This window comes from Sus scrofa, chromosome 13 (genome assembly GCF_054392235.1).
Source record: "Sus scrofa isolate SSC_HxYL_T2T_F1_AM1 chromosome 13, Sscrofa_HxYL_maternal_Yorkshire_Landrace_v2.0, whole genome shotgun sequence".
Lineage (NCBI taxonomy): Eukaryota > Metazoa > Chordata > Mammalia > Artiodactyla > Suidae > Sus > Sus scrofa.
The window spans coordinates 159,001,664-159,015,965 of NC_139395.1; the positions used below are offsets into that span (position 1 = coordinate 159,001,664).

Genomic DNA, 14,302 nt, shown 5'->3' on the forward strand with positions numbered 1-14,302 from the left:
CACTTTGGTCTAAAAAAACCAGACTCCTCACTATTATTGTATTGACTCCTGGGCAACCCACCTTTTTTTAGATGAGCTTGCCCACCTTATGTTAAATGGGAACATTTTAAGAACATCACTTTACTTCCCACTTAAACCATTTTCTTTTCTGGCCTACTTGCATCCCTACCCCCTATTTTCTTTTCATTATTTATTGACTCTAAGCAGAAGCAGTTCTCTGAATTGGATTGAACGACTCATTCGACAGTGAGGCTAGCTGAAGAAGTGAGGCTGGGATGGGGTGGGGGATGTGAGGGCAATGAGGTCACTGTAACATCAGGGCCTGGGATGAAAGGACGGAGGGCCAGGTGGGGTCATTGCCCACTTTGCTTTAATTACCTTTCAAAAGCTTCAGTGGCAGCCACAAAACTTTGCCCAGCAATCCTTCTGCAGTGCAGTTGCCCTGCTGAGTTTAACACATTCGCTTACAAAATGCCAATTGATTTATGTGGCTCTTGAAAACAGCCACCGCTGCTCTCATCTCTCTTGATATTTAATCCTCAGGTATGGCAGAATTGCTAATGACAGGTCGCTGAAGACCCCTACTGTTCTGATGACAATGGTGGAAGACCTTGGTTGTTGCTTCCTCTGACCAGCAGCTCTAATCTCTGCCTCACTCCCTTCCTAGGAAATAGTCGAAAAAATAATCAGCATCGGCAGAAATGTTTATGTCTGTTTTATTCCAAAAGAGTCTTCTAAGTACTTTCGTTTTTTTTTTTTTCAGTTTTATCTCTTTACCTCTTCTTCTCCTCATCCCAGAATAATAAAAAAGAAGTAAGACAGTGATTCCCTGCTTTATGACACAGTGCTACATCATGCAAATGTTCTACCCTCCCTACTACAGTGGCTTGAATTACTACCAACGTATATATTACACTTTTAATCCACATTTAGCCCTAGTCTCTTAGCAGCTCCATATTTCTGAGTGCCTGTGGAATGCACACCCTAGGATGTTCCAACCTGATACCAGCTTTGTCAAGAACGAAGCTCACTATCTTCACTCCAAAATAAGCACTCTTCCCTAATTTCCCCAAGGGTACCAACTGCACTGAAATATGCTGTAATAGGATACATTTCTTCATATCCAAGAAAACTAAGTGGACTACAGGAGACTCCAGGGCAGGTGAGGGCCCAAGAATGTGTCACACTTTCCTTCTCCTGTCCTCATAGATACCACCACTCTTTCCTACTGAGTCAAGCTCTGCCTCAGCATCCTTCTCAACATCCCACTACCGGTAGCCACTGCCAGTTAGTCAGGGTTGATGATGACTATTTAACAACCCAGAAGAACCATCTCCACTTTCACAGCAGTTCACAGGGCAGCTTCTCACACTACAGGTTGGAACTGAGTACCAAGAAACTAGCACCCAGTGTAAGTGGTATTGATATAGAAAGGAAATTAAACAAATAAAATGTCCATGGGATTGATCCAAGCTTCTCCACCATGTTTTCTCAAGGGAGGAAGGAAGAAAGGATTGAAGGAAGAAAGCTTCAAACAAGTTATTTTTTAAAATGTCATTTTACTCAGTACCTTATGGATGCCAGAAGGCTCCACTGCATCATCATTGAGATGCAGCGATACTGAACACAGCAAATCCAGAAACTTCACACCACCCCTCACACCCTAGCCCATGTCCTGCTGTCACATCACGTTGCTCATTTCTTCTGCATGGAGAACTCTATTTCAAGCAGGATAACCAGACTGCCACACTCTTTTACAATGGGCTGGCTCTGCATTTTTCAGCTTCATGAAAACTCACTTCTTCCAGTAAGTCTTTCCTAACATAAGAGCCTTCTACACTGTTGCTGTAGCTCCACTGTTGTCTGATGACCTTCGTGTGCACCAATGGCTTTATATTGCTTTTTTCAGGGAGCACAGTAAATAAGCACCTGGGGCTAAACTTTTAAATGCCAACTTTTTTCTCATTTATTGCTTTATTTGATTCTGTTGATGAGGAAGTTAAGTAGACTAACCTTATAAAAGCCAAAGTCTTTTTACTTTCCTTATCTATCACTAAGCTATATTATTTTGGAAGTTCCTCCAAAGTCCCATTCTCAACGTCATGTTTTATATTCAGAAGACAGAAATAGAGCAGATTCTGAGAGCTAAGAATTTAGCTAACTAGAATCTCTAATGATAAAAGTAGTAGTTATACCTAGTTAGGAACTTGGGCTTTAAAGGTCCACAGACCTGTTTCAAATCTCAAGTCTTCCTTGATAACACTATGAACTTGGACAAGTTCCTTAAAATTCCTCTCTGACCCTGGGTTTCTCATCTGTAAGCAATCTGATTTCTTGAGTGCTGCAGCATCCAGCATGGTGCTGTGCCCTAGGGGTACAAAGAGGAGCAAAACCAGATGTGGTCCCTACAATGGAAGATTAACTGTGATCAACACAATGCCCCTTTGGAGAACTAAACATAGGGGGTCTTGATTCCAAGCCTAGCCTTTAGAAGAGCACAACAGTTTCTAAAAACTGACACCAAGTAGGGAGTAATGGTTAAGTATGCATACAATAATGGAATGCCAAGGCCCGGGATTGGAAAGGATGTATAAATGGCAACTTCCGCTTGGATGCTGAGCTCAAACTATGTCAGCTAGCTGATATATATATATATATTGTATGTGAAAGCAAAAATGCAAACCATAATGAACTGGATCTCTCTGGATGCCAGGAAAAATAATGCTGGGCATTCTTCTTTGTTTCGCCCATACTCATTCATAGAGCCAAAACCAGTTGTGAATCTTTCTTGGCATTGTGCTTGCCTCTGATTTCAGGGTACTAACTACACCCTTTGGGGCTACGGAAGGCATGGGGCCAATTTGCATAATCCACACCCTGTTGTGTCTTTTCAAATAGGAACCATTTCTACTGCAGGGTAACCTACCCATTCCCTTCCAAGTAAGCTCAAATATCTTTATAGTCAAATGCTCTGTCTCTAGAGAACACTCTCTTCTTTCATTTCTATTCTTCTAATTCTTCCTTATAATCATCTTCATTGTATTACTTCTTTCAGTTTTCCCCTCTCAGTCTCTTCAATACATTACTGTCTCCTGGGTCTCCTTTTTTTCTCCTGTGATTGCTGCTCTAGCAACTGTGTCCCCTGCCCACCCCTGCTTTCCTTCAATCACAGAGCATTTGCCACGCTTCACCCCTCCATTGATGGGTGATGAGAGGTGGGGATGAGAAGTGGTTTTCACCTTTGGACAGAAACGTTGTCAAACATAAAGGCTCTCAGGTGGGATATGAAGCTGAGAAACAAAAATTTCAAAGGATCTGGAGAGAGACATGGCTGGAAATATAAACAGAACCTCATCACAGGCATTTTTTTTTCCAGACTTCTTGTGTTCTTTCTTCCTTCCTTTTTTAAGCACGTTTATGTGAAACCCGATGTGCAAAAAAAAAAAAAAAAAAAAAAAAAAAAAAAAAAAGTAGAGAAGGAAGCAAAAACAGGAACAGGTGAGTATGTCCTTAGGATAAAAAAAAAAAAAAAAAAAGGAAGAAAACATGAAATGTACTGTAAGAACAGAAACTTGTTACAGCATTTGAAGTTGGCACAGGAAACTTCAAATGGCATCATTGATTTGCAATCCATTTTTCTTTTATTTTAGAGTTAGAATTTCATAGCTAGCTTTTGCTCACCCTCTTCACTCCTCTTTAGGTCATAGACTCACACAAACACACACATAAAAACACATATATCTTGCAAGACAAGCTCCACTTCTTTGCTTTTCATTAATCTGTATATGTGTTTGTGTATATAGCCAATGTGTTTACAGTCACTTGTAAATATTCAAATTTAGGTGGGGAAAGGGATGTCAACTGCATTTAAAACCCAACTTCCCTTCTGTAAAGTAATGCTCTGCAGAGATGTTATAAGATTCCTCTTAGAATAGTGGCAGGGAGAAATGCTTCATCCATTTCCTGACAAGTAAGAATCCTTGAAATTCTACGTTTTTTAAGTCAGAAAACACTAAAATTTAACAAGTTTTCTAAATTGTATTTTCTATGTTTCAAATAAAGGAAAAGAAAGCTGTCATAATGATGATTAGGGTAGCAGTTTATTTTATTTATTTATTTATTTATTTTCTTTTTAGGCCTGCACCTGCAGCATATGGAAATTCCCAGGCTAGGGGTCCAATTGGAGCTGCAGCTGCCAGCCAAGCCAGAGCCACTGCAAAGTGGGATCTGAGCCGCGTCTGTGACCTACACCACAGCTCATGGCAACGCTGGATACTTAACCCGCTGAGCAAGGCCAGGCGTTGAACCCACATCCTCATGGATACCAGTCGAGTTTGTTACCACTAAGCCTCAAGGGGAACTCTGCAGTATCTTTTTTAAAATTCCAAGTAGGGCACAGGTTTTCATACCCTGGAAATTTTTCAAAAATAGGCCTGTTGCGTTTAGTGAGCAAATATTAGTTAATGCATATGCTGTTTCCCAAAAGTTAGAGTGAATGGTTATAGGTACATATAAAGAGCTGTTTGTAAGTTTGCCCTGTGTGTGTGTGACAAGGGTGGGGGAGAGAGAGGAAGAAAGATAGAATGGGAGAGAGAGAAGCACCAAGGAAATGTATTTCATTTCAGTGGGCTACTTGCTTCCAAATGCCTGGTGAACCTTGGAAATCTAAATAAATCAACCTTTTGGACGTGAACTCTGCAGGTTTCAGCAAAGCATGGTCCTCTGAAGGCACTGTATTCAGAAGATAGCACCTGGCTTAATGGGAGCTGTTCCTGACTGACTTGCTGCTACATTAGGGAGTACAGAAGAGAACACTTTCCTCCTGCCATTAGCTTGAGGCCCTTCTCTCTGACTTATGAAGAGCTAATATGTACAACTTGAGTAAACAGTGGCTAAGAGGGGATATGCTAATAATGTGAACAGTTGGAAAGGTATATCCACTGAGGAGGACGGGAAGTTATTTCGCCTGGTAGCTGAATATTGCCAGGAGACACAGAGGCACATTAAGCAAAGGGAGATTGAAACTAAACACCAGATCCCAGAATAAATACAACACTCGGCGACGTGAGCAAGCTTGTGGAAATAGGTTGAGATGTTTAAAATACCAAAATACTGAAATTTGCATTTCAAGTAAACATTATACAAGGGCAGAAAATGAAAGATAGGAGCAAGAGAAGGGCCCATGTTAGTTCTGGCCTAAGAATTTTCTTAAGGTTGAGTGAGTATAAGGAGATGGACCGAATCCCTGGGTTGAGAGAAGCTAATCAGAGGAAACTGATGGGATAGGAGAAAAAGGGCCTTGATGGGGATAGACAAGGGGGGCCAAGGGAGAAGAACAAGAGGATCTAAGGGCACCTTAAAATTCTGTGACTCAGGATTAACGTGGTGAATTCCATGCCTTGAAACAAGAAACTGAAGCTGGTCAGATGAAAGGAATGGCATTGTGCCCATTTCCACCTGGAGGTCTGCTGGTGTCTCCACACCTTTTCCTGAAGTAATAAATCCATATAGCAGGCACATCCTGGGGTCATGCCCCATGCAGCCTTTGAGCAGCAGAGGACTCAGCACACCCATCCTTGCCCAGAGAAAGGGTACTTTGTTAGGATCATTAAAAGGGAGTGGATTTATAATGCCAGCTTCTGTTACAGAAATACCACCTTTCAGTATTCATTCTCTTAAGCTAGAAGATGTGTTCAATCTGACTGTAGTTTTTGCTTATGTTTCTTCATTCAGTTCAGCTAACTCAACAAACATTTATTGAGTAACACATCTGTGCCAAACCCTGTGCTGTGCATTGGGATATTGCAAGACGTAGTCTCAAGGAATCGACAATCTGGTTCTTTGGTTTCTAGAAGTAGAAAAGTGCCCATTTCCCTCAAATCACTGTGGATCAATGAGAAATGCTTGAGTGAACTAGGAAAGATTATGTCTTGTGGGCAAAAGTCTCCTGTGGGTGCATAAAAAATAGACAAGAAGTGCCAGGATAAGAGTTTCAACTGAAGAGTCCAAGAGATAAAGGAAGGATGACAAGAAGGGCCCGGAGGTGTCATTTAACATTTTAAATTCCTGTCAAGAGTGCTGGATGGGGGAAGACCATCTAGTTTCTCTTCCCTCTCTTCGGCTTGTGTCTTGAGGCTCTCCCAGTGGAATGAACCAGCTGTGCACATCATATGCTGGAGACAGAGGCGGCCAGCAGAGGGCAGGAGAGGTATCAAAAGAGTTAGCAAAAGTGGCCTTGCTGCCTTAGGGGTGGGGAGTTTAGGGGAAAACTCCTCCTTCATCCTTAGGTGGTATTGGGAGAAATTCTTTCTAGAGACATGAGGTTAAAAATTCATCCCATGAAGATTTATTTTATTCTCTGCTTATCAGGAAAATAATGAGATGATAAATACTTATGCTAGTATTCATGTACAAATCTTAGGTCCGAAACCCAATTCATATTACTTGCTTTTCTCTAGGTAACCTTAATGTTTACCCTCATAGGCCCTCCCAAACAGGGAGGGCCTTGATTGTTGCTAAAAATCATCTTTTCCTCTCCTAGAACTGGTCTATATCTTTTAGAAATTCAAAATGCTAGATAGGGCTTCGTTACCTTATTTCTGGGTATTTTACGGGGAGTGAGGGGAATTCAGTGCGGTTAACCACCTCTAGAAGACTATACTCCTTCTCCCTTTCTTCTGCTAACACCCCTGTACCTACCTAGAAATAATGTTGATGGATGAGGGAGCAGAGCATGGCAGAAATCCTAAACCATTCTAAACTCATCTTTAACTCTTTTTTTCATTATAACCCACCATTATTCTCAAAATCAATAATGCTGTCTTACTGTAAATTCTACCTTTGCACTCTGGATTTTTAATAAGCTCTCTCCTGTTTTGGCCTGAAATTGTCAGCCTTGCCTTTTGTCTTCAGGGTATTTATTTTTAGCCAGAAGATTCTTAGCATTGCTTAGTTGGCATGACTCTCAGTTCATAGTTACAGGTTTTCAGGAAAGACCTTTTTTTTTTTTTTTCTTTTCCCTCCAAGCCCAAACTCTTCCCATCTAACCCAGTGAAGTGGACTATCGTCCTCTTTAAGATTTGTTTTCTTTCCTACCACATTCTACTTCTGTGTCATGAGAGGTCAAGCCTGACGACTTACATGACTGTGGAGAAGAGAAAAGGTGGAAAAAAACACAGGCAGGAAGAAAATAGCCTCTTGTAAATAATATGCAGCTGTGCACTTACAGACTAATTCTAAAAAGGTTTCACTAGAAGCATGTGCTAGATAATGTGCAGGACTCCAAAGCAAAAACTTTTTATTTAACTATTGCCTTTTTGTTGTTGGGATTGAGGAGTTTCCTCAAAATCATCAATATGACAATTGACAGATTTGAAGCTTGGTATTCCTGACAGTTGCATTATAGAATGTTATCAAAGAGGCTGTAGGTTTTATTGGGAGCCTAGTTAACAGGCTTAGCTGCCATATTTAGACAGTGAATTTGTCTCTGTGCTGAGTGTCTGCTACGTTGATTTGGCCAACAGGGAATTTCCAAAAAAGGAAAACAGCTTGTGGCATTTGAGCAGAGGTATTAATTGGTACCATTTAGTGGAGGATGACCAGGAGCAAGTTTGCTTCCTGGTGGCAGGACTGTGTTCTTTAGCACCCAGCTGCTGCTCTGTGCTCTGTCCTAACCCAACAGCAGGGGGGCTTATAACTTGAGGGTGAGGGGAGTTGCAATTAGCTAAAGTCAGTAGGCCTTTCCAACCAAGCTCAGTCCCCTTTCCTCCTCACCTTCTCTTACCCCTTTTTCTTTTCCTCCCCTTCCATTTCCTCTACCTCTTTCTCTCTCTCAATCCTGAAATAAAAGTTGTTTAATCAGGGAAATTAACAAACCTGCCCATCTTGATATTTCTTTACAAAAATGCACATATCCAACTTTCTGTAACTTTCCAAAAAGGGACCTTCAGACCCCCTAAGCCCCATGAGTTTAGCCAATATTTGGTACTTCACCCTCCATCCTCACGTGACAAAGTGCACTACCAGCAGCACATTCTCTAAGAGCTGGTCCATGGCCTGAAAGCCTCACCAATGATGTAGTTTGACACTGAATAAGGAAACCACAACTGCAGGACAGAGTTTCAAACGTGACCTTTGTGAACAGAATTCCACATAATCTGGGGGAGAAGAGTGACAGTTTCTCAAAAGGAAGCCACTTGTCCTAATAGCAGCATTGGTTGAAAGAGTGCTCTGCAGCATGGGGTAATTGATGATGTCAGCACTTCAGTGGTTGCCCCTCTGAGCCCTTTACAGCTTTCATGCACCTCCCCGCAATCCCCACTTTGCTCTAAGCCTTTAACCAGTGACTGATAATTGTAATGTCTAAACACTCCAGCTTCTTGACTCTTGGTCAGGACATCTTTGAAGTGGGACCTGTACTGTCCCCAGATTGGGCTAACCTGGCATTGCACCCCTGCTATGCTCTTTTCTCTCTCAGATCCTGTTTTTTTTCCCACTCCCCTACCATCTTTTCCTGCAATCACCTCCTCCTTAATTATTTCCCCTGGACTTTTGTTCTTGGGGTCTGCTTCTATAGAACCTGACCTCAGACAAAGTATATTGTCAAAGTATTGAAAAGCCATGTGGATTTATTGCTTTAAAAAAAAAAAGAGGTGATCTGCTGCATATTATAAACTTAAAAAAAAAATCACTCAAACCTCTATTTTTCAGGAAGAGAACTTGAAGGAGAAGAAGAATATCTGGAGATCCTCGGCATCACCAGGGAGCAGTCAGGCAAATATGAGTGCAAAGCTGCCAATGAGGTCTCCTCGGCGGACGTCAAACAAGTCAAGGTCACTGTGAACTGTAAGTATGACAGGAGCCAGCAGGTGCCATGTGCCCAGGGCCCACCTCCCTCTCCAGCGAGCTCTAAAAATCCCCTTAGCAAAAGAACATTGCATTTCAAGCAGATGCCCCTCTGGTCAGGGATGCATATTTGTACTTTGGACACATCCAAGGGCAGGACTTGGCCTTTGAATTTGATAAATCAACTCTACCTTCTCTAAATATATCCTGTAATGCATTTAACAATACACTCTGTCTTTTACTCATACTGTAGAATTAAGAAAACATGATCAGACAGCACTAGCATTTTCTGGCAATCATTATTCTGGTCTTTGTGGAGACCAAGGTCATACCACTTTGGAAAAGGCAACAATTTATACTTGCTTTAACTGGAATTTTCATCTTCATGCATTGTTTGTCAGGAGGGACTAATTCAAGATCATATTTTATCCTCTTCTATTGAACTAATTGGCCTTGGGGACAAATTTAAGCCACTGTGGTCAGATACCATGTGTCCTGATGGCTCCCAGGGGTTCCTGATAAGTTAATACCAGTTATCTATTTGTCCCAAAGTATGGGCATTAGAAAGGAAGATTTCACCAAGATGCATAGGTAAGTGGGCATACTTTGAACTTCTAAGATGAAAGGATCCTTAGATGTAGTTCAGAAGATGGGGGTGGGGGGCGGATCCATATGATATGTGTCAACCCAGCAAAGGAATAAAGAGAATTCGTTTACCCTGTTCAGTTAGGAGTGACTTTCTGTATCATTCAAATTCAAGTTCCACATCATATAACTGTGGCTAGTGACAGGGACAAAGGGATGTCCTGACAGTTCTTCCCTCCTGTGCATTTAACACACACATACACAAATGCATGCTGCACACACACATGTACACACGTATGTGCATATAACACACATACACACATGTACAAAGGTGCACAGACACATGTGCATGGATGTTTTAACCCTTATTTGAAAAGATGCTTTGGACAATGATAAGTTACTTCCTGTTTTAAGCCTTCCACGCAGTTAACCTATGTGCCAGTGATTCTGTATTAAGTCCCTAGCAAGGTAGATCTAATTGACTCCATTTTAGAGTTTGAAGTCCAAGAAGGTAGACTTGCCTTTCCAAGTGACACAGAAAGAAAGTGTGAAGAAAGGGATTCAGACTCTAGCCTGTTCGATTCTGAAGTCCATGCTCTCAGAAGAAAGAGGAGGTTTTTTTTCAGCTCTCAGTACCTACTGTGTGCAGCATTGACTAAGGGATTTACATCTGTTATTTAATTCTCACAGTAAACTCATGAGATAATCATCATTAGTCTGACTTTAAGAATTTGGAAACAGGAGTTCCCATTGTGGCGCAGTGGAGACGAATCCGACTAGGCACCATGAGATTGTGGGTTTGATCCCTGGCCTCGCTCAGTGGGTTAAGGATCTGGCATTGCTGTGAACTGTGGTGTAGGTCACAGACTCAGCTCAGATCCATCATTGCTATGAATGTGGCATAGACCAGCGGCTGCAGCTCCAGTTAGACCCCTAGCCTGGGAACCTCCATATGCCGCAGGTGTGGCCCTAAAAAGCAAAAAAAAGCATTTGGAAACTGAGGCATGGGGAGTAAGGAATCTTGCCTTGGGTGACCTGGTCTACACTGGGCTGCACTATTTCCTATGGCCATGCTGCAGCCTGGTGACCTTTGGAAACAGAAAGAGAAACCCCCTTCACCCCAGACCTAGAACAATCCAATAGATTTGATTCTGCCATAGCATTTATGACACTCATTTCCAAGAAGCAAGGGGCTGCATTTGATGAGGTCTGAAGTGCTTTTATCCTGTTGCTGTCTATGATTTTTTAAGTAATAGAGTTTTGAAATGCCAAGATTACTATTCTTTTCCAGTCCTGGGTGTGTTTCAAAGACACATTAATGATCTCAATGTTATAAAATGCTTTAGGACCTTTTTTTCACATGAAAGGCAATTTTCCTGGTGTTTATATAAGTTTATAATTAGGTTAGTTGGCTTCTTTTATGTACACACAGCCATGCCATCATCTTCTACCTCTTCTGTGACTTTCGGAGTTAAGATTTTATTTTCTCTTAATTGACCTTCATCTTAATTAGATTTCTGAAAGTCCAATCATGGAGTACATAGAAAATATTTATGCTTCCATTGTGTGAAACATCAAAGCGGTCCGCGTTGCAGATGGTTCCCAAGATCAAAGCCAGCCGCCTGGGCCCTGTTATTATTAGCGCAATTAGCCTGACATTGCTCCTTCTTGACTGTCCCCAAAGTGTAACTTATAACAGAAGAAAATACTGATAATTTTCAAGAAAAGCCTTTTATTAAAATGTGAACTTTTCCTAGTGATTAGTGAACCACAGAAGAATATGGACAGAGCCTCAAGATTCAAAAAGACATCTCATAACAAATTACATGGAAATCTATAATGAGCTTAGTCAAACAGCCAGTTAGGATAGACCTAGCACATGCTAGACCTTGTAAAAATTGCTCTGTAAATGTTAACAATGAATAGGTGAAAAACTCACAGGTAAACTCTGCCTTCTTAACATTTCTCCAAACTCTATGAATGATACTGGTCACAAATCAGGAAACATGCTCTAAATAACTTTCCTTTGGAATCACCTTTTTACCAACACATTGTAAGCTGTGTTTATATTATATTAAAACAACTAGGCATTATACCTGTTGTTCTATTCAAACAATTCACCCTACTTAAATGTAGTTGTATTAAGTAGATGAAGTCTCCAAGATTAAATTACAGAATAAGGTCTGTCTGGCTAGAAAAATGCATGCAAACTGAAAGATTTCCAATATCACCTTTGTCACTTCATATAAGCCTGCCTATTATGAAAATGTCCTGTGATTTAAGCTGATTCCCTCTTCCTTTTCAAGACACAAGGTTTGGAATTAGGTCAGGGGATCAAGATGGCTAAGATAATTAATGTCTGAATAGGTTATCATAATGGAGCAGAGCCAGAGTACCACTTAAAAAACAATCCCAGTGTTGGTGATTTTCTTCCACTAGCATCTCATTGATTCATTTACTCAATTGCCAGCAGATGTTTGTTGCAGGGCACTGAGAAGCCTGAGCAGTAAACAAAAGAGACAGAACAGTTCCTCCTGTTTAGCCCACAAGCTGGATTCTGCAGTCTCTCCTTCTTACTTCTCTTGAATAATCCTTCTCCACAGTTGGTCTACAGCACTGTGCATAGCCATCTGACATGTAAAATCTATTTTCTAAGTGGTAGGAGGTCCTGGAGTTTACAGAAGCTAATTTATTGACCTGAAAGCTCTTCAACTAAATAAGCTTAGTATATTTTTGTACAATAGGCAGAACTTCTGTTTTCTTGTAACTTACAGTACTGCTGCCAATTTCTTCCAGATACCAGCCTAGGGACAACTGTCCTTTCATGTATAAGTTCTAGGTGTGATCCCTCAATTTCAATTCTCACAGTGCATTAAAAGTAGCTACTTTTGGGAGTTCCCACTGTGGCACAGCAGGTTAAGGATCCAGCATTGTCTCTGCAGCAGCTCGGGACACTGCTGAGGTGCGGGTTTGATCCCTATGCCAGTACAGTGGGTTAAGGATCTGGCATTGCTGCAGCTGTTGCATAGGTCGCATCTGTGGCTCTGATTTGTTCATTAGTCTGGGAACCTCCTTATGCTGTGGGTTTAGTCAAAAAAAAAAAAAAAAAAAAAGAAGAAGAAGGAGAAGAAGTAGCTACTTATGAATTTTTCTTATCCTGGTGTCAGTATCTCAAGGATAATGTCTAGTACATAGTAAGTGTAAATAAGGACTTGATTTTATTTAGAGGTTCTTATACTGGAAGCTTTTCCTATTCCTGGAGGAATCCTCAGAAACTGCCCCAGCTCTCAAGCCTGTCCCCCACCCAACTGACCAACTAATATTCCTTCCTTCTGCTTTCCCACAGACCTCTCCAACTAGGTTCACATGGTCACTCTTTGTAACTTTTTTTTTCCTTCTTCTTGTCTCCCTTTGAACTCAGCTCTGCCTCAACCCTGGTGTCCAGAGCTAATCAACCCAACATAGATGCTGGGGAACACAATACACTGGCATTTCTAAAGCTCACTCTTACATTTGCTAGCCATTTAATTTAGAGGAAGCCAAGGTTAGCCACCTTAGAAACCAACAATTGGGACTTGAGACAGATGTTGTCTCTAGATAACATGTCTATATTTTAACTGGACTCTTCAGTGCTTTGAATCAAAAGTTACCTAATATAAAACTTTAGGAAAATAACTGCTTAATTTGGAACCACACTGCGTGCCTTCTCTAGTTATTCATGGCTATACCTCTCCATTCTCCATGACAACCTTTAGTTTATTCTTTTATTGGGGATAATAGCAATAAAGACACATCCTAATGAATCTACTATGGGATCATCAAAGGAAATACTCTGTAAGAACCTGGAGTACTGCAATATTCTACTATAACTTTGCAATGCGAACAAGAACCATCATTTTCTGAGGAGCTTCAGAGTACCAAGACTCTGTTAGAGGTTTTGTCTGTTCATTGTAATCATCGCACAAATAGTGGCCAACCGAAGAGGTAGGTGTATGGGTCCCAGCCTGCCCAGTAGGAGTAGTATTTACTTTATCACTGACATTGTTTAGTATGTTTGGTTTAATATTGCTGGTACATGGTGATTTAAAAAAGAAAACTGTAGTTTTATTATTGTTGTTCAATTCTTTGGAAACATTGTCTTTCTTATTGCCTATGTCCTCTGCCTTCACTCCGTTGGCCCCCCATCACACACTAACCTGGGAGATAATCAAATCATCTCCATGCAGAGGATCAAAACAAAAACTCAGAGAATGTAAGCATTCTCTGCCACAAAATCAAATAACCTGAGAGAGGCAGAGGTGAGATTCTGCCTGAGTCCCAAAGCCCTCTCTCCTTCTAAGAGACCATGTGAGTAATAATAATAAAAATAAAAAGTGTAATTATGTCAGGTGCTCTTACATGTGATATTTCATTTGACCTTTGCATCAAACCTGGGAGACAGGTACACAGGTGCTATCTATACATTTAAAAGTAAGGGTCTCCAGGAGGTTAACATGTCACCCCCAGGAGGTAACACAGTCAGAAATTGAGCTCACATCTCCTGATTTCCATTGTGGACTTATATCCACTATGCCATTGCATGTTGTGTCATTTTTGATACCTTGTAATAGCAGAAATATATAACATTTACCTTTTAAGCCACCAGTGCTCTCCCCTAAATGGAGTTTTTCCTTATTAGGAATAGATTTCTCTCTAAAGGAGCTCATTCAAATGGAAGCACAGAGAGTTCAGAACATGGGCTTCAGAACATGGGTTCCAGAACATGGGTTCAAATATAGACTCCCTCAAATGCCAGCTATGTGAACTTGGACAAGTTACTAACCCTCTGCAGATCTGTCTTCTCATTCATCATATGGGGCTAATAATCCTTACT

The 14,302-nt window shown here is 41.0% G+C and overlaps 1 protein-coding gene across 4 annotated transcripts in view; it reads left to right on the forward strand.

The window, feature by feature from the left end:
- The window catches only part of LSAMP (limbic system associated membrane protein), a 626,714-nt gene that overhangs the window by 574,317 nt on the left and 38,095 nt on the right, over positions 1–14,302 (forward strand). For all 4 annotated transcript variants that reach the window (XM_021068414.2, XM_021068415.2, XM_021068416.2 and 1 more), the window contains 1 exon segment: positions 8,710–8,844. In XM_021068414.2, coding sequence (XP_020924073.1) covers positions 8,710–8,844 — 135 coding nt within the window.